The following is a 19034-nucleotide window of genomic DNA, read 5'->3' as shown; positions in this document are numbered from 1 at the left end:
AACTTGATTGCTTACAAATTATTTGTATTTATTTAATTTTTGTTGTTTTACACAACATAACTCAAAGCACATGTTTTGCTTGTGGAACTGAAATATTGTTCTTTGATTAATTTTCTACATAATTTACTGAAATATCTGTGCTGTCGTTATAACATTCAAGTGTTTTGACCGAATTACATAAGAAAACATGTCGAGAAAAACGACTGTAACGTCCGAGTGTAAAGTCTGTTACACGGTTGTCTGATGTGTAAACATCTCGTCAATTGACCGGGGTAAAGGACTCGTCGCTTTACTAAGAACATTTGAAAACTTAAATCTATGTGTGTTTTTCACATTTTGTGTGTATTTTTTTCGACGCCACAAAAGAATTCCACGCGGTGCCAAGTCGAGACGAATATTAGTAATATTGTCATGTGATATGATGATGATGATATGCCGACTGCGTGTCTTGTATGGGTTTTTAAAATAAAAACTCTGTCGTCAGAGACCCGGTGGGACAGACGGCGGCGGTGAGTTTATTGTCTGATGGATTTTAATCACAAGGCGCGCGAACGGACATAACAGCCACGTTGATTCGGCGGTCTTTCGACGAGTCGTTTAAAGGATACGATTAAAAAATAAAATAAAAATCAACAAATAGCGTAATAACGATAAAAAAAAATGTACAGTTTCGAAAATACGCGTGCGAGACAAGCCAAAAAAACAAAATAACAAGAACAACCGAGCAAGCGGTGAAAATAGACGAGTGAGTATCGGATTTCTCGACTTATCTGTTCGGAGATTGTCTAAAAATCGCCTCCGGACCTCTAAAGCGTTCCGCCATCTCCGTCGTCGCTCGACATAGTAATAATAATAATAATAAAAATAATAATATTATTTTTATAGTTGTACCTCGGCTACTACCACCAATCCTCCACGTGCATACATTGTTTCCATGACTACGGCGGCAATATTATTCTCATGCTGGTATTGCTACTACTACTACTACTACTATTGCTACAAACTATATATTACTACGACTACTTCACTACCGTTGCCTGCGATGTGTATAGATAACGTTCATTACACGCCGAACACACAATGCTGTCGGCCATTGCCGGCGAGACGGCTTGTGTAGGGAACATGTTCATTTCGCCCGACTAATAATAATAATTGGTCACCGCCAAGTCCACGGTCTAGTCTTATCGTGACCAACGGTCGACACGGGGTGATCGCATACTTAATAATTTCGGAAGCGCACGTTTGTTTAGCAGAACTACAACGAGGAAAAATGTATTTTCTTAGCTAGGAAAAATTATATTATAACGCGAAGATTATCAAACCGCTTAAACCTAAAGTTACTAACCACCTAGGTACTCGTTCCGAATTCTAAAAGCATAATAAGTGGACCTTACCTAACACCTACCTAATCCACCTAATCAAAACCAAGATTGATAAGTGTGACGGTGGTTATTCATCCCATAGAAGATAGGATGAGAGCATAGTAGCAGACCATCCAATGTGTCTCGTGTCAATTTACTTTCCTTAATTCTTCTATTGATTCTCCTTTGCCAGCAATAATATACCCAAGGAGATCGTGACTGTAGTGTAGAGTTGTACGTATATAACAGCAATCATTTGGATGTACTTTACAATGTACGGTTGGCGTTGGGCTTCTCTATATATCTCTATGTTACACATTATAAACGCGCGTGTGACATTTTGACCGCAAAGAAATATGTGCACACCAGTTAGAAATGAATGTTCTTTGTAATTTATTTTTTACATACGTCATGTACGTATAGTTACAATATGCCGATTATTGTGTATTACCATAATAGTATTATTAAGTATACATACAATCGCACCAACTTCTAAATAATATTAACCCTTCTATGCAGTCATTCGAATAAAGTAACATGCATTTAAGTAACACATAAACCTGACCTTGCCTTTTTATAAATTGTCGTTCGGTATTCTCTATTGTTATCAATATTAGTTCGATTAAGTTAAATAATTTTATAGTTTACAAAGAGCTTAGCCATATCATAGAAACTCTGTATCCCTGATACAGACCAGGGATACCAAAACCTTAAAATCGTAAAATTGGCACTTAGAAGGTTTTTTCGCAGCAACGACGATATACAAAATTTTATATTAACTTCAAACTTGACATCGCTAGTATCAGCAAATAGTTTTATATTTTTCATGATGAAATTGTAATAAAAATATCTTGATTAAATTACTGAACAATTATCGTATTGTAATCATAATATGATTGATGATTATATTTTTGTTTTCAGGCTTTATTACATATATTATATATATAATATGTGATTATTAAATATGCAATTGTATTACTGTTTTAAAATATCTAATTATTTTTGTATAAATTAGTTATTACTCAAAAAGCTAGAGGTTTAACTTACTCTAGTGTATATACATGTAGTTTAAGTATGACGTAATAGTAAGAGTTATCACTAGTTGAAAATAAAGTAATTTGTCATTATTAGTGTAATCATGATTACATTAATCTAAAATTATGAATACATTTATTAACAGATTATAATTTTCCCAACAAAAAAAGTGCACTTATTACACCTGTTGACTATGGATTGTAAAACAAAATTGCTTCGTTTGTCGCTGCGCATAATTTGCATTTCACACACCGCACAGCACATAATTTTTACGACTCTTGTGATTCTTTATGTATATGAAGTTCGGGTATTTTGAGACGAAGTATGCCCTTTTTTTCGAGGGCACCTACACGCACAAGGATCCGTCTTGTGGACGATTCGTGACGCCTAGTCGCCGCGCACAGATGTCGGAGTTGAGATAAAAGCGGTCCAACGGTAAGCGGTCATAGAGTTGGGTTATATTATGTATAACAACAATATATAATAACAATAGAGGAGACGGTAGTTTGCTGCCGCGTGCTCCGTCACAGTGTGTGTATATATTACACACATATACGGAGCTTATGTTAATTCTTGGACGGCGGCAGTTGTGGTCGTCTATATGGACCAAGTCTGCTGCTTCTTTGCCGGGACCGCGACGGCGGCGATATTAATTTGCAACGGGTAGCACGGGCGCCATACGGTAACAGCGGCGACCGTGTGCTTCCTTGACTTGACTCGGGGAACACGGGAGCCGCTCTTCGCGGTGGTGGGTCCCCCGGGCTGACGTCTAATTAACGTTATAAGCGCGGCGATGCCCGACGTCGTCGTCTGCGCCAGAGTCGTGTATGTCTACCGTATAATTGGAAGCACGATCGCGCCAACCGCCGCCCCGTTGTCGGCCCTCTAGAGTATAGGTACACGACGAACTAACCGCGGTATTGCCTATATAAATTATAATATAAATACAGGTATAGTAATGCCTGTATTAGCCAGTAGGAAATAAAGCATTTTTTTTTTTTTTTACATAGAAAGAGTTCCCATAATTTTAAATAAAGTGCACGGTTGACTGCCTCAGCCGGATAAATATATTTTATTTACTCAACCTAATCGGCAGTGTTGGGAAATAACTGAAGGAAAAACTGTTCTCACCTGATGTTTCTTTGCAATCTTTACTATGCGATCCGTTACCCCTCTTAGGTACTTATAACTATTATTATAGGTACCTACAATATTATTAACTTCGAAAATGTAAAAATGTTATCTAAGAAATCCCATTGCGTAAAAAGGACGGCCAGAGAAGTCACTGAAACAGAAAAGTGTCCACTAAATTTCACCAGAGAAGTTGGATGGAAACTGTAAGACGGGACGGGAAGTGTAGCGGGAAAGAGAGAGGAAAGTCCATGTGGAGGGAGGATGACGGGGTACATGAGAGGATATTCACTGAGCAGGGGTAAAAGAGTCCGAGTCATCTTTGATGTTCTTATTAAAGTACATACTACCAACTATGGCCGTAATTAATAAATATCTTCAATTGCTAGTAACCGACAATTTAGACTATATATAGATAAAAAGAATAAAGTATGTATTTTTTTTTCTAAAACGTTAGTATACAATATGGTCTGTTCGAAGTTCGACAGCTGCTGATCCCCAGGAAAAGTTTACCGTAAGGCATGTGTAGGGTTTTCAGCTAAGTCCCTCATGAACAACCAAAGGGTAAATCCTAAAAAAAAAGAATAAAGCACATCTCGCGTTTTATTTTCAGTATGCCTTGAAGCGTTAAAGTGTGCACATGAAAACACCGTTTGGCTCTAAATTTGCTCAATGAGTGAAATGTTGCTTTCATGACATAATATAACTAAGGAGGATTTCTTTCTTTTTTTTACTTTATAAAACTAAGTATTTCTAAACTTTACCAAAATTGATAAGCTGTTAAAACGAAGCTCATAAAGTCAATATATTTTTTAAAGGTACCAAATTATCATTACTGCGTCATTTTGTGAATTCCGATATCGCCTGTTTATTAATTAAAATGTATTTTCTTGCCTGCCGTCGCGCTCCCTACTAATTATCATTTAATAAATGTGTCTTGTAGCGATTGTACAATAAGATACAAAGTTCTCATGATTTACCGGGCTATTAATTGGCTTTCATTATTATGTATATGTATAGAGACAGCCAGCGATAACGGCAGCGATGTTAGAACATCTGTGTGACAGTGTGTGTCCTTGTTTATGTGTAAATAAAATAAAGTCTATGACACAAATTTGTACTCGATCTGTTATCTGCTGTAACGCAAATCGCCTTACAAGCAGTACACCGTGTTCGGCTTTAGTGGGAACACGGTTATCTGATGTGTAGATTCGCTGGCTTAGCGAATTCGCTTTTAAAATGTAATATGGTAATAATGAAAATATGCAAGGAAAATTAACGTTCTACGGCAAATCATAAAATGTGTATTATTATATAGATTGGTGCGATATAATAATTATTATTAAACTGTTATGTTTGACGACAAAGTTTGTCGGGTCAGCTAGTTATTATTATTATTATAGTAGTTTATTATTTAAAATATATAAAGGTACTGCTTTAATATTGACAATTATTGCCTATTTTATAATTTGCCATAATAATAAGACATAATATTGTCTACTTGATTATACAACGCATTAAAAAAATATTAGTTAATATTAAGCCGACCCATTCGTTAAAGAATCCTAAATGTATTCAAGTTTGATGTTACTCTTCCAATTATTATTCAGCCCATAAGTGTTGATGTGTATCGATTTCTGAACAACTCTGCCTTGATAAAATAGTATTTCTCGCGCGTCGGGCAGCCGTCGAATGTGTCGTCATTACTCTTATAATAGTTTGTTCAAACGCTTTATATTTATTATTACGGTTAACAAAAATATTCACGTCCGATTATTTGTGTGTATAGTCTAATAAAAAAACCATTAGGTATAAAAAAAAAAAACCCAAAACCGTCTGGATTTAACGAAAAATTAATTCACGCCTTCCCCGCACCACCTCATCATTTTGTACCGTTTATACTTTATTTAGTATCGACACCGAAAAAAAATCTCTTTTTAATATATATATATATACATGTATATTTTTTCTTATTCTTTAACCCGTTTCGGTCGAAACTAATGGCTGTCATTAAGCATTTTTATTTCACCTCCTTATTTTCCCTCTTCGTGAACACGGGGGAGATCGCAGCGCGCACGATTAATCAAATATCCGGTCAAGTCGTTATCATTTCCGATCCTAAACCGGCACCTCGTTCGTATATGTATATATATATATATATATATATATACTATACTATTTGCCTTGTATCTCTGAAACATACTCTATACAAACCCTGGTCCCGCGTCCGCGCTGTGCAGCTCCCACTCTCGGTAAACGCCAATAAAGTTAACCCAACACCATTAATCATGAACCCGTCCGGGCGACCGTACCATATAGTGTGAACCATAAATAAAATAACATTTTAATCTAAAAATAATGGATTGTTACCGGCTAATCTATTTCAATTTTTCTCTTGCCCGCCGCAACCGGAAATCCGAGTTTTCCAACAAGTCTAAAAGAACAGATGTCCGGAAATCTCACACGCTTCCGACAAAAAGGCGAAAAGTTTCCCTGGATAAAGTTCTTGCAAGTATCGACAAGCTAGTTTTAAGTTTATTTTTTTTTGCCAACAAATTAAATTACCATATATAAGATGTAGTAAAGCTGTAAGTTTGCTGCACGAGCACGTTTGTAAAACTACAACAAGCCATCACTGATTCATAGCGATCAATTATTAAGTCAAAGCGCAAGAATAAAATATTAATATTATATCACTTAGCAACTTTGGTCAACGAGCAATTTTCGGTTTCCAATTGCGGTGCATGGGTAATATAATTTTTTCGGATAGGGTATATAATATTATATCTTTAATAGTAGTTTTTCGACTAATGGTTTTGTGTGAAAATAATTGAAGTTGACTTTTTCAGATGATATAAATCAGATCCAATATAATCCAATTTGTTTCTTAAAATATTGCAATATGTATTGATATGATAATGTTTTAATACTTGGCTAAAAAAATGTATTTAATTTATCAAGTAAATTAGTATCTCATCCTTGTTAAACCACACCACGTGTAGCTGATAAATAGAATGTAGGTACAAGCATTTATAACTTACTTAAGTTTTGATTTTCTTACTCGAGATACATGCTTAATGACAACTTCAAGACGTCGAGTTATAACGTACTGGTAGTTTTTTTTGATACAGATCCAAAATATTATACTTCATTCCATACGAGTATGTATCAATATCAACATTTGTTGATGCATGCATCAAGTATTTGTTTGATACTTAAATACTTGTAATCAACAAATATTTATAGTTGATAGACTTAAAAGAATTCTAAAATACTAATTTCAGTTGTAATTTTTGTAATAAAAATAATTTTTTCTAACAGTAACCGGTAATAATATGATAGTCAAAATAACATTACCCGTTAGCTATGCGGTAACTAATTTAATTTTTAAAACTAATATATCAACTTACTTGATACCATTGAGATACGTGTATCAATATCTCAATTCTCAATTGATACTCGACACTTTTATGCATCAATAAATTGTTGACACAATATGATAAACTACTTGATACATTTTTCGTATCAAAATGTCATTGTTTACTTATGGAATCGACCGACGATGCACGCACGACCTTTGACCGCGAGGCGGGTTGCAGAACGGCTATTCGAGTTTAAAAATCAAGGTACCTATATAATTTACTGTGATGTGTTGAAAAGTATTGCTAGTCATCTTTGTGTTATCGGTGTGAAAGTCACGCGCAGTACCTAGTATATAATAATCCGCTACCGGATCGGGGATATATTGAATTTTTTTTTTTTTTTATTCATTGAAAACAAGAGCGCAAAGTTTGTCATACATATTTTATAATATTTTATAGTTTGTCGCGTGTAGCGTATAATATTATGGTATAAATAAAAAATAAAAAAAATGATTGTCTTGCGGATAATAAATCGTCGGACACAAACGAGGAGGAGAATCGCGTCGTACGGCGGCTGCGGCGATCCGTATCCGTATCTGATCCGGTAATTAATTGTTGTGTGTTTATAATAAAACAGTGCGTGGCGGCGGCTCTAAAGGTTTTCCATTGGTCGCCGGGCTGAAGCGCGTATAGTGGACGGACGGCGGACGGTCGGGGTCTGCCCGACAAGCAAATGCACTTAGAGCGGTCAACTATGCAAGGGGTAATAATGTTCCCAAGCTTTATAATATATATATATATATATATATACACACACACACAAGCGTTTGTATGTATATAAAATACGTGTATGTATATATATATATTTTTATATATACCAAGATAGAGAGAGAAAAAGACCTGAGCGCCGCCGTCTCTGTTGCTCTCGAAGAATTCCTTTCGGTATTTATCCACCACTTGGTTTTGTTTTGTGTGTATATAGATATATTCTGTATCGCGCAGTCTTGGTCGTTAACCGCACATTTATGTTAATCGTGTATGTGTGTTTTGTAAATAGCCGATTTTATTTATCGTGTACAAACGTCACGGGGCCGGAGGGACTTAACGGTGGACACCGTGCCGGCGATGTGGGCGTCGAAGGCGGGTCATCGGTTTCGTGCTCTTAAGCGAAGAGTTGCCGGTCGGCATCGAGTGAGAGCAAAGACGGATGGTAGCAGCTTTCGGCCAAACAGTTTGGACTTGAGAGGATATGGTATATTTTATCGTTTGACATGTACTATTGAATTGCCGTAGATTTTAAAAATGTCCGCAATTTCCAGGGTTTGTCCAGTAAATTGTATTTGTAGTCGTATAACATTCAACGAAACTTCACTTTTCTATGGTGATGATGTCAAAGACTTGCTTAGGTCTTGGGAGGGCTTTGAAATGTTTAATCGATACATTTTTGAAAAATTAATAAGTATTTCTTTTAATAATATTGTTATCTGCAAGGAATGAAGTGTTAAATAATGTTAATTAAAAAGTTATACGTGAATAACGGACGTTCATTGCTATATGAAATAGATTCTATGATATAAATGATAATATCGTCATCGTCAGGCCTTGACGATTTCACTTTAGTTTTAGTGTATTTTTGCAAAAAATGATTGCCATATTATGCGTACAATAAATAAATAGCTGTAGTCTGATTCTTTTAACAACAATGGATTTGTAACTATGTAATTTTTGTCAGTTAAATTTCAAGTAAATGTTATTATAATTGTCTCAAAGTGTGTTAATGGTTTTTTCAACTTAGCAAAAAAAAAAAGCCTATTTTTGTTATTATTTATAATTTGTTTTTATTTTAAGATTGTTTTTTATTTTATTTAAGTAGTCCCGATTCGAATGCGTTGAGCTATATTGATATTTAAAAAAGTGGTAATCCAATATTGAATTTTACAAAACATATTTTCTTGGTTGTTTATTAAAGCTATTACTTTCCTTAGGTTTGCTATAATATTAATCGAAACGTTTTTACTCCATCCTTATTGGACGTGTTTTCACATCAGAGGAGTGGGTATATTTCTTAAAATCAAAATGGCGATTTTCGTCTTTATATGGGATTACTCTACAGCGGGGTTTAAACTACCATAATAGACTCTTAGGACGAATTGTGGTCAAAATTCTTGCACAATCGGCAGTGTCGGGCAGGCGCAGAGGAATGTCAGTCGTGACGGTATTGCACTAAATCTCTTCTTGCTCGAGTCGTTTGGCATCGGTCCCACTGTCCAACACTCAATCTTAAAATATCGTCGACGTCGTCGAAAACGACGTCGTAATTAAAAGCCCCAGGGCCGTGCTCGTTTTTTTCCCCACCGGTTTTATACCCTCGACTTGTGTTTGTGTATTTTTTTGTTCGCCTTCCAAAAACACACAGCTATAACCACCGCACGCAACAGCTATAACGCTCGCTTTAACGTCTTCTCATCGCAGGAGCGAGCAATCCGGCAACCGACGGTGGAAGGAAGGTCTACTACTATATTATAATAATATATACGACATTTGCCGAGGGTTAGGCAATTAAACAGATCATTAAAAACCTACGACGTCTTCTCCGGTAAACCGTGGCCGAGGTGAAAACGGGCCGTTAAAGTCCCCTTAATTTACAATCGACATTTATATTGTTATTATTATTATTTCATCTCGACGTATCCGGTCGTTTTTTGCCCTTTGTCCTGCCCTCCCCTCCGACCCTAGGCGGTCCATCCCCGCGACATTGTGTGTGTGTGTGTGACACATGCGTTGTGCTTTTTTTTTGGTGCGAAAACACGGCCAACTTGGTTTAAATGCCGTGACGATGATTTACAACATTTGGTTTTTTTCAACGCAGTCGTCGTTGTCGTCGTAAATCTAGTCTTTTATTATTATTATTATGATTATTGTTGTTGTTTTTATCGGTCGTAATAATAATTAACAACCATATCATATTATCATTCATGACGGCGGCCGCCGTTGCGCGGATCCTCTATGTACAGCTCACGTGGAGAAAACGAACCAAACTGCGTTTATCGTTATCAAAACTGGTTTTACCGATTCTCATCGTCTACCCATTCTCTTCCGCTCCTCGAGTCACTATAAACGTCCGAAACCCTCGTCGTGTAATCAATATATACGATTGAGACGTTAATATTTTATTTTAGCCTGCGATCGCAGAAACAAAAAATGTGGACGGTCATATTACTTATTTTTTTAATGAAAACGAGTGACGCGTTCTGGCTCTGATTTTATATCGTTCGTGAACGCAATAATAAAATAATATAAGCGCGGTTTCCATCAGATATTTTTCTTCCGTCGGCGCTTGTGCTCCTATAACGAGTCTAGAGTTCATATATACCATAATAAAAATATATTATAGTCCATTCATTTCAAAGTTTTAATACTTTTTATTTACAACACTACCCAATCGTATTTCAAACAGAATTTCCTACTTTACGCCAACACTCATAACAGTTGCGGTATTACTGTATGCCACCGATACTGTGTTAGCTTAGCCGTTCAGTCATTGAAAACAATCATTTGCACATTACTGATCCAATATTGTTAATTACGTTAGGTACAGAATTATTCCAGACGTATATACCAATAATGTAGCAGTACTACTGTTCGTAGCGCACCTGCATTATTCAGTACTGGCGAAATATTTTGCCTGCTGTGGAATTATGATTGGAGTATTTATGTATGTATTTTCTGAACCTCGTTTCTACTGCTTAACATACAAAATATACTGTGTAATTTATTTTTCTCCTCCTGATGCTTCAGACTTTTAAATGCATACCTCTAATGCTAACGCTACCAAATTTTATAATCCACTCAATTTTTTTAAAACAATTTTTGAAATGTATAAAATAATATTTTACATTAGTTAAACAAAATATATTGTAAAATATTCCCAGACATTCTACAGTACCTGAGATTAAGGCGAATCTGTATTGCATATCCTGTATAATAGGCAATGTGAATATATATAAGTTTAATATTATGTAGTTTTTTATGCACTTCTAAGGAACCACTAATAGTATTATAGTTTATTATTAAACTTAATGTATTGATGTTTACAATAATTACGTTGTATTGGTCAACGGATCGTATATTTATAATATTAATGTTACGAACATTAACCGGTAAAACTGTATTACTACTATTGAATGTGGAGTTCATAAAATAAAATACCATTATAGAATATTAAAATTTGAATATTATGTTGAATGTTTAACAAAATTTGTTAAACGTTGTTAATATTTATTGTTAATAATTTAACTAAAGTGATTTTGGCAGAAAAAAACTAAAAATAAGTATCAGTTAAAATCTCAGGAAAGAAATGTCCATTATATACTCTTGTTAGAGTATGCTTGAATAAGAGATGCTTGTCAGTGACATTGCGGCCCATAAATATGATGATCTATCTTTGTTAACTCCATTGACTTGGTGTATTTATGATTTAGTCAAAGAAAATTGGAATGTTTTAGATATACTAGTGTTTTCTGTGTACTATAACTTACAAGATATGGAAAAGTTAAAATAAAATATTTATTTTATGTTCGGCTGTACTTATATACTTTTGACACTATGTGTTAATGTTTTAAAACCGGACTCCAGAGGGCAAAAAATATAGGAAAAGATAGAATCGGCGCAGCGGTCGTTAAGAGACGGCGGGTTAGTAAAGTCGGTTAAAGGTGTTTATAATTGAGGCTGTCCCCCTGACAAACCCACCGCTTTAACACGTCATATATCCACCGTAGCAATAGATAGCTGATGTAGGAAGTATCTATGTATAGTGTAATGTTTATGAAAGTCTAAATAATTTTTCTCCAGGACACACGAGCTACGGGCGACGTACAGCACGCGGGACTCGGCGGTGCTGCTGATGCGTTTACAGTAGGTATTATTAATATCCACTTAGAACGGTGACTAGATAATGGACAGTGGTAATTGAGCCCCGGCGATTTGTATTATTTTTTATACGCCCGTTGTTGTTGTGTGTACACTCTCATTTTTGATCGGCCGTACTTATCCGTCTCTTCGCGTCGAAAATTACAATACTTTGCCGGTTCCTATTAATCATGGGCCGCTGCGTTGCTGGTCCTTCATCTCATCTCTGGCGGATGTCTCTATCTTGCGGGTAAAACGCACCAAGGCGCGCGCGCTAGACAGTCATCACGGCCTTAATGATGTGTTTTTATTATGTGTCTCTAGGTATATAAATATTATACGAGATATACGTGTATAAGTAAAATGTGTTTGGCCGCCCGCCCCATTCACCACTCGAATTAAGCCCACCTTAATATTATAAGCATGTGTTACTTCCCAAGTGTTGTTGGTTTTTTTTTCATTGTGTGATCGATGATAATTTATGTTCCCCGAGTACCTACTACCTACATATATAATATGGTGTATCGAACGGTATACCTATTTAAAGTGTAAAAGTCATACAGCATAAGTACACCGTGAGAAAATTGAAGAGCCACACTAGTGGACTTTCTAAATACAGTAGTCGTCGTAATTTGTATAATAATACCTATGTATAATTCTCAATTCTGTAGACATGTAATATGTATTATGAAAACTGCAGTTAAAATTTTGTCATAATACATGATTTTAACAAGGCTCCTCCGTCGATATCGTCATAAAACCGCGTTAAGCCATAGTAACACTAACGGTGAATATAACAAATGAACAGTTGGGTAGAAAAGGGATAATAAGATCATATTCACCTCCTAAAGATTATAATATTTTAATATTAAGATTATTATATTAAAATGTTCGGTGATAACAGCCAAAATAAGATTAAACTATAAATCTTGATCAGAATAATAAGCGATGGTCAATAATAAAATGAAAATAGTAAATGTTTGTGTATAGTTGTGTTTTTTTTTAAATGATCATTTCAGATTGTAATTATGACCTGTGACCCGTGATATTTTAAAATGTATCAAAATAGAATCGTTATTCTTAACCGTTTTTTATTATTGCATAAGGTTAGATTACTACTTTTCTTAATTCTTCTAACGATAAATTGAAGACCTTGGGGCAACAACAAGACATGTCCTTTTTTTAAATTTTTTGGGTTTAAAATCATTTTGAAAAAAAAAAAAAAATTTTAAAAAAGGACATGTCTTGTTGTTGCCCCAAGGTCTTCAATTGCTTGTTTTATCCGCAATCTAATGGAATACTTAGATTTATGCAGTTTTTTGATTATTTGTGTAGATTTTTCAAGACCACTTTTTTTTTACGTTTCGAAGAACAAAATTAGCGGTTATATTCGTTCTCCAATTGCTGTAAAGTTACATGATGTAATCTATATAATAATATGTAGTAGATGTATAATTTTTTAAAGTTAAACTAAAAATATGCTGAAATTCACGTGTGTTTGTGTGTGTAATTTGTTTGGCTACTGTTGTGTAACCTTATCAGTAAATGTAAACAACGTTTCCCGTGTACTTGTGAAATTAAATAAAACTACAGAGTTACTAGCGTTTTATTGACGGCGAACATACTCGAACATGTGTATCGTTCTAAGTCGCGATTAAATACAAATTAAATCATTTGGCCGACATTGCGCGGCAAACATTTTAAGTGTAATGGTTATGAGCCGTTAGTGACTCGTGACTTTTTGTGAGAATTTTTTTCTATTCTATAACTCCGAGCTGTGTATAAATCCTACCTTTTTCTTGTACTTGGTTATGTTGTGTGTTTGCCTCTCACGATTATTTCTTTTGATTCGGCCATTCGAGTAACAGTTTGATGTAGTTTTTACAGTTCGCCTAATGTCAATATGTCAATAAATATGTTTACTGTTGTTTATAATATTACGATTGTGCTGAATTCCTTTTAAAACAGTATATTTGTATAAATTAAGAAACATGAACGACAAAACCATTATAAATTATATATTTAAAAACGACTACTTGCTTTTAATTATTGTTGTAATCACTTATGTATAGGTATTATTATTATTATTGGACAAGAAGTGTTGATATTAATGTATGTACTAATGGTTAAAACCAGTAAAATTAGTTTATATAATACATTGCTCAACTTTACAGCAGATGTATAAGCCGGATTCCAGTTGGCTATTATATATGCGCCTTATCTGACTATGTGTCTAAACTTGCTTGCTCCGTATAATTTGTAGTCGTTTTCGATTTCTTCAGCGTGATAATACTTGCTGTGATGGCCCCAGCTGATTAAAACAACTAATTTACAATAATTAATTAGTTTAAATGTGTTTAATTTTCTGTCTTATTTAACGGTCTTGTACAATTCGGTCCAAAACATGATTATTTTATATGTAGACACAATATCCATTATCCATTTTCGCAATTAATTTCAACGTGGACGTTATATATTTTGGAATAATGTAAAATTACCCATGTCACTCGCGTATCGTACAAACAATTATAGTATGCTATATTTCTTTTTAAAACAAATGTTTCATGCTATAATAGTACTCAATAAAAACAACGGAGCGCACACTTTTAAATGTTATAAATAAGTCTCACGTAATATATCCCAGAATATTCTGTATATTATATATATATATATAGAATTGAGAACACCTTTATCATCTCAGACGTAGGTCAGTAAAGACTAGCGCAATACTACAATCTTACTACTTACATAACTAATTGAATGAATTCATCAAACTTATATTTTATACTAATTTTATTGGTTGTATGTATAAATAACAACACTATAATATATAATCATAACTATTTTACTAATACATTTTTTGTTTTTTTCTATGGTTGGTTGTTCATCTACAAACAGGATCCAATGACTGTAAGTTGAAACATATACAGGGTGTTCCATTCAACGTAAGACGCTAAATTTCTTTTATAATAATTACAATTTTGTAGTTTTTTTTAAAAATATTTTTATTTATGTTTCATTACAACGTTATAAAATTTAGAATGGAAGTATGACTGCGGTTGAGTTACGGGCGTAAATTAAAATAATATCATATTTCACCATCCATCTGGCGGCCTGTCTTCCCGTCCTTAATAATTTAAAATTCTAAACACAATATTCTTTAAATCAGGTTATCGACCAGTCAACATTTTTAGTAAATTCAGCAAATTTTTACTTAAAATGGTTATAAAACATATACGTTATTTTTTATGTTTTAATAAAATACTACTAAATAAATAATACTTAAAATATTGTAATTTAACTAAAATGTCTCCAAAAAGATAAAATATAATTATTATCAAAGAAAAAGAGTGTCTTACGTTAAATGAATCACCTTTATATTGTTAACATCTATCTTTATTCAAAACGTTTACTAATCGTTTTGTTCATGTATGTTCGTCTTCTGTTGCGGTTTCGTCAATTTTCTTGGACTCAAAACAGTGTGTAAGTAATAAGTATAATGTTTTTCTTATAATTAATGTCATATTATAATAGTGTCATTATAATTAAACAAGCGCAGTAATTTAAATTATTTAACGCTTACTTTTTTTTTTACACATAATTATATCAAAATTAACTATAATAATATTATGGTAAGCAGTAAAAAATAAAAGGAAATCAACTTTTTAACGAAAACAAATTATTTATATATATATATTTATACATGTGGTCTAAGTACCTAAATTTAAAGTATTTTTTGTTAATGTCGTATTATACATTTTTTTTTCCATGATTTGGTGTGTCCACTTGATGATTGATGTACTCGATGGTTTTCTTATACGGCATTAACGAAAACGCGTTTTCCCTCCGACATTAACATACAAAATTATGTGCATATCTAAATAACGCGTATACTAGTTTTTTCTCTTATAGGTGACGCGTTGAAATATCGTTTTCAACAACTTTTTTTTTTTTATCATTCGTTAATCCGTAATTGATCCATTGGGCCACGAGACAACCGAGAGAAGTATTATTTCGTACAGGTTTACTAGATGTATTCTCGTTTATGGTAAATGTATACGTTTCGGCAGCGAATATTTTTAAAAATATCTTTATGTTATTATTTTTAGTTTTTAAATTGCGGTTATACGAAGCTATAGGGTGTATGCTTTATAAAAATATTTATTATGTACTTATAAAAGCTCTATGGTAAATAAGTCAGTAAAACAAAATTGTGTTACATCTCTTAAGAATTCACTAATGTGAATTATATAACATGGTATTCTCTATGTACTTTAGTAACGTCAGGTCAGCGTTACGTGGGTTTTTTATAATTGTAAAACTATTTTCATACTAATGCTTATCCTTTAGTTATTACTATTAATGTCGGAATGAGTAAACTACGGCTAAAGCTCGTTGCTATTGTAAAATCATGTAATTTGAGTCGTGCGCTTTGATTCACTTTATTTTAATACATTTTAACAAAAACTAAATAACTCTGTAAAATAATATAACTAGGAAGTTTAGTTTTATTGTATATTTATGATAAACCCTTATTACTTTGGAAAATTTGTATAAAAGTTCCAAATACTTGTAAGAGTAATCAAATTATAAAATTGCATTGATGCATTTAAGGTGAGGTGAAAAGGGAATGATCCCCTACATTCTCATATTGGACTTTGGGGAAGAGGTAAATTTAAATAAATAAATGAAAGGGATTATTTTCCCCCATATTATAGTTCTGTTACGCATCTAGAAACTTTGTATTTACATATTTGTACGATATTTCCATTAGGTAACAATAATATTTTTTTTCGCTATCCGAGTTGGATGATGATGATTATAAGATTTTTTAAGGTATTACTATAATATTTATCGTATAATCCTATTACAGTTTTTAATATACCTGTGATGGTAGATCAAATCTAATAAAATATAATATACCTTTACCACTAAAATATATTTAGAGCAGAAGATCGGTAAAAAAATGTATGGGTAATAATGTACTATTATAATACGCGTCTTTTCTTTTTTAGTATTTTTTAATTTCTTATACGACGATCGCCATACACGATAACGAAAACTTTTAAAGGAAAATATCAGATGTGTTGTATGTTATAATATAATAGGTATTCTTTTTTAACTTCGATGTTGTTTATCCACAATTTTTTTTCCACTTTTTTGTTATACACTCTTGGCGGGTCTGGGTGGACCCCGAGGGCGATTGCGGTATGTAACCGACAATTAGGTAGACGTTAATGCGACGGCGTCGTCGCCGACTGAGATTGCCCAAGGGCTGCAAGTGCTAGGGATGCACATACAACACACACTATTAGATGTGAACGGATAAGAAGAGGAGTATTATACGACGGAGCCGCGGAAGCCGTTTGAGTTTAAAAAATATATGTATATGTGTATATTTGGTGTACCTATATTTGTACGTAATACCTCCTCCCGGGGCAACGTTCATGTTAATGAGGACACCTGTCTTAATAAAAAAAATTAACATCCCGTTTTACATAAACATTTTTTTTTCACTCGTTTTCGAGCTATTTGAGCGAAATAACTATGTTTTGAGTTACAAAAGGACAAGTGTAATTATACGCATATGACTGCACTTGATATGTGTGCCCTTTTTTTATGCACAGCGGTCGTATCGCACTCATCAAACGTCATTGTTGTGTACTTATAATATGGGTACTATTTATTGTCGTTTTAAATGATTTTTAAGCGGTAGTCAAAACAGGTGTCACTTATACATATATATATATATATATATATATATATGTGTGTGTGTGTGCTTTATACGGGCTTACCTTTTTTGTGTTATGCTTCTACTGTGACAGTATCTCGAATATTATATAGAATAGCATGTGTAATATGATCTATAACTACGACACAGCTGTATAATTAAAAAAAAAATTGTAAATGATCGTTCGGAAAAAAAACATTTTATGTTAAATATGGACTAAAAAGTTTATATTTAAAATGTTAACTTCAAAATTGTTTGGTTAAATACACCTTTTACAAAAAATCAAGTACAACGTTAACGGCTACAACTCTAGAAATAAAGACTTACGACAAATATAATTGTTTTTTTTTATTAAAATACATTTAACAGATAATTTAGATGTAATACCATGTAAATTATTTTTTTCATACATTACTATAATATAAGCAATAATACATTGCGTGAGTAAGTTATGTTAAATAAAATGTATATAATTTGTATGTATATTTCTTGTATTTTTTACAAAATATAAATAATAATTACATAGTATCAATATATTACATATTATATAAGCGTAATAAAATTAATAGTATGTATTCAAGTTCAGTGATATTAATTTATTAAATTTTAGTTTAAAATATTATTATTTATATAGTTAAATTAGTCACAAAAGCGATAAAGAACTTAACTAATTAGCTTTTCTTATCTGTTGGCTAATATTGCTTGCAGTGGAAAGATTTTTGCTTGACATACTAGTTTTATATTTCATTTTTACTTCTCTCATCCGCACTGATAATAATTCCTAAATGTATGAATTATTTTGCTTTTTCCATTTCCTGATTTCCTAGTTAATTTCTTGCTCTAACATAATTACTTTTACATACAAGGACTTAAGTCTTTTGAGTGTTTGTTTTCATATTTAATTTGTTAAACATCGTTTCATCCATAGTTCCTAATATTCTTTGTAAGTTCTGTTTCAGCTACTGTTGTTATACCATCAGCAAACCGTAGCACATTAATGTTTCGTTAATTTGTACACAAAAATGAGTTTTCTCTGGTTTTATGTCTAAATAGCTTCTTAAGACACATATTATATTAAATATTATGATGGGTACACCCTGCCTATTTTATGCATACTTTTTTTTCGGATTTGCCTTAAAAATATATATGATTCAGTTTTTTTAGTCAATATGAGTGGCAAAAACAATGTATTTTTTCGGAGGAGAAGAAAATAAGTAAACAAACATCACTTATCACTGTAAAATGTTAATTTCATTGTGAGGGTAGAAAAAAAATTGTATAATATGCCTCTAATATACAATAATTATTAACCATACGTTTAGGAATGCATTGTAACCGCAGTCTTTGCGATCGCATCGGTGGATAGTTGACCGAGACCAATTATAATTCTTCGGGATAATAAAAAAAAATTAAAAAATAAGATTTTCTGTCGCCGAATAACGTTTTGAAAAAAGTAGTGTGTGTACGCGCACTGAATACTAACGATGAGCGAGCTTGTGTGTTTTT

General features: G+C 33.1%; 2 protein-coding genes across 2 annotated transcripts in view; both read left to right on the top strand.

Annotated features, from left to right (window-relative positions):
* Positions 1 to 15004, top strand: part of LOC126841015 (uncharacterized) — a 53196-nt gene extending 38192 nt beyond the window's left edge. Inside the window, exon 8 of the mRNA XM_050577190.1 lies at positions 14696 to 15004. Within this exon, the coding sequence (XP_050433147.1) occupies positions 14696 to 14716 (21 nt within the window). The 3' untranslated portion in view covers positions 14717 to 15004. The remainder of the gene's footprint in view (positions 1 to 14695) is intronic.
* LOC126841019 (uncharacterized) overlaps positions 1 to 19034 on the top strand; it is a 136310-nt gene that overhangs the window by 97334 nt on the left and 19942 nt on the right. The gene's annotated exons all lie outside the window — the stretch shown is intronic.

The sequence above is a fragment of the Adelges cooleyi genome, unplaced genomic scaffold (genome assembly GCF_023614345.1).
Source record: "Adelges cooleyi isolate 19-005CV unplaced genomic scaffold, UGA_ACOO_1.1 ACOO_flye_CR_arks_rails_tigmint_CR_PRNA_108, whole genome shotgun sequence".
NCBI classification, from domain to species: domain Eukaryota; kingdom Metazoa; phylum Arthropoda; class Insecta; order Hemiptera; family Adelgidae; genus Adelges; species Adelges cooleyi.
Note: the sequence above shows the minus strand (reverse complement) of the source record. Positions and strands in the feature narration are given on the sequence as shown.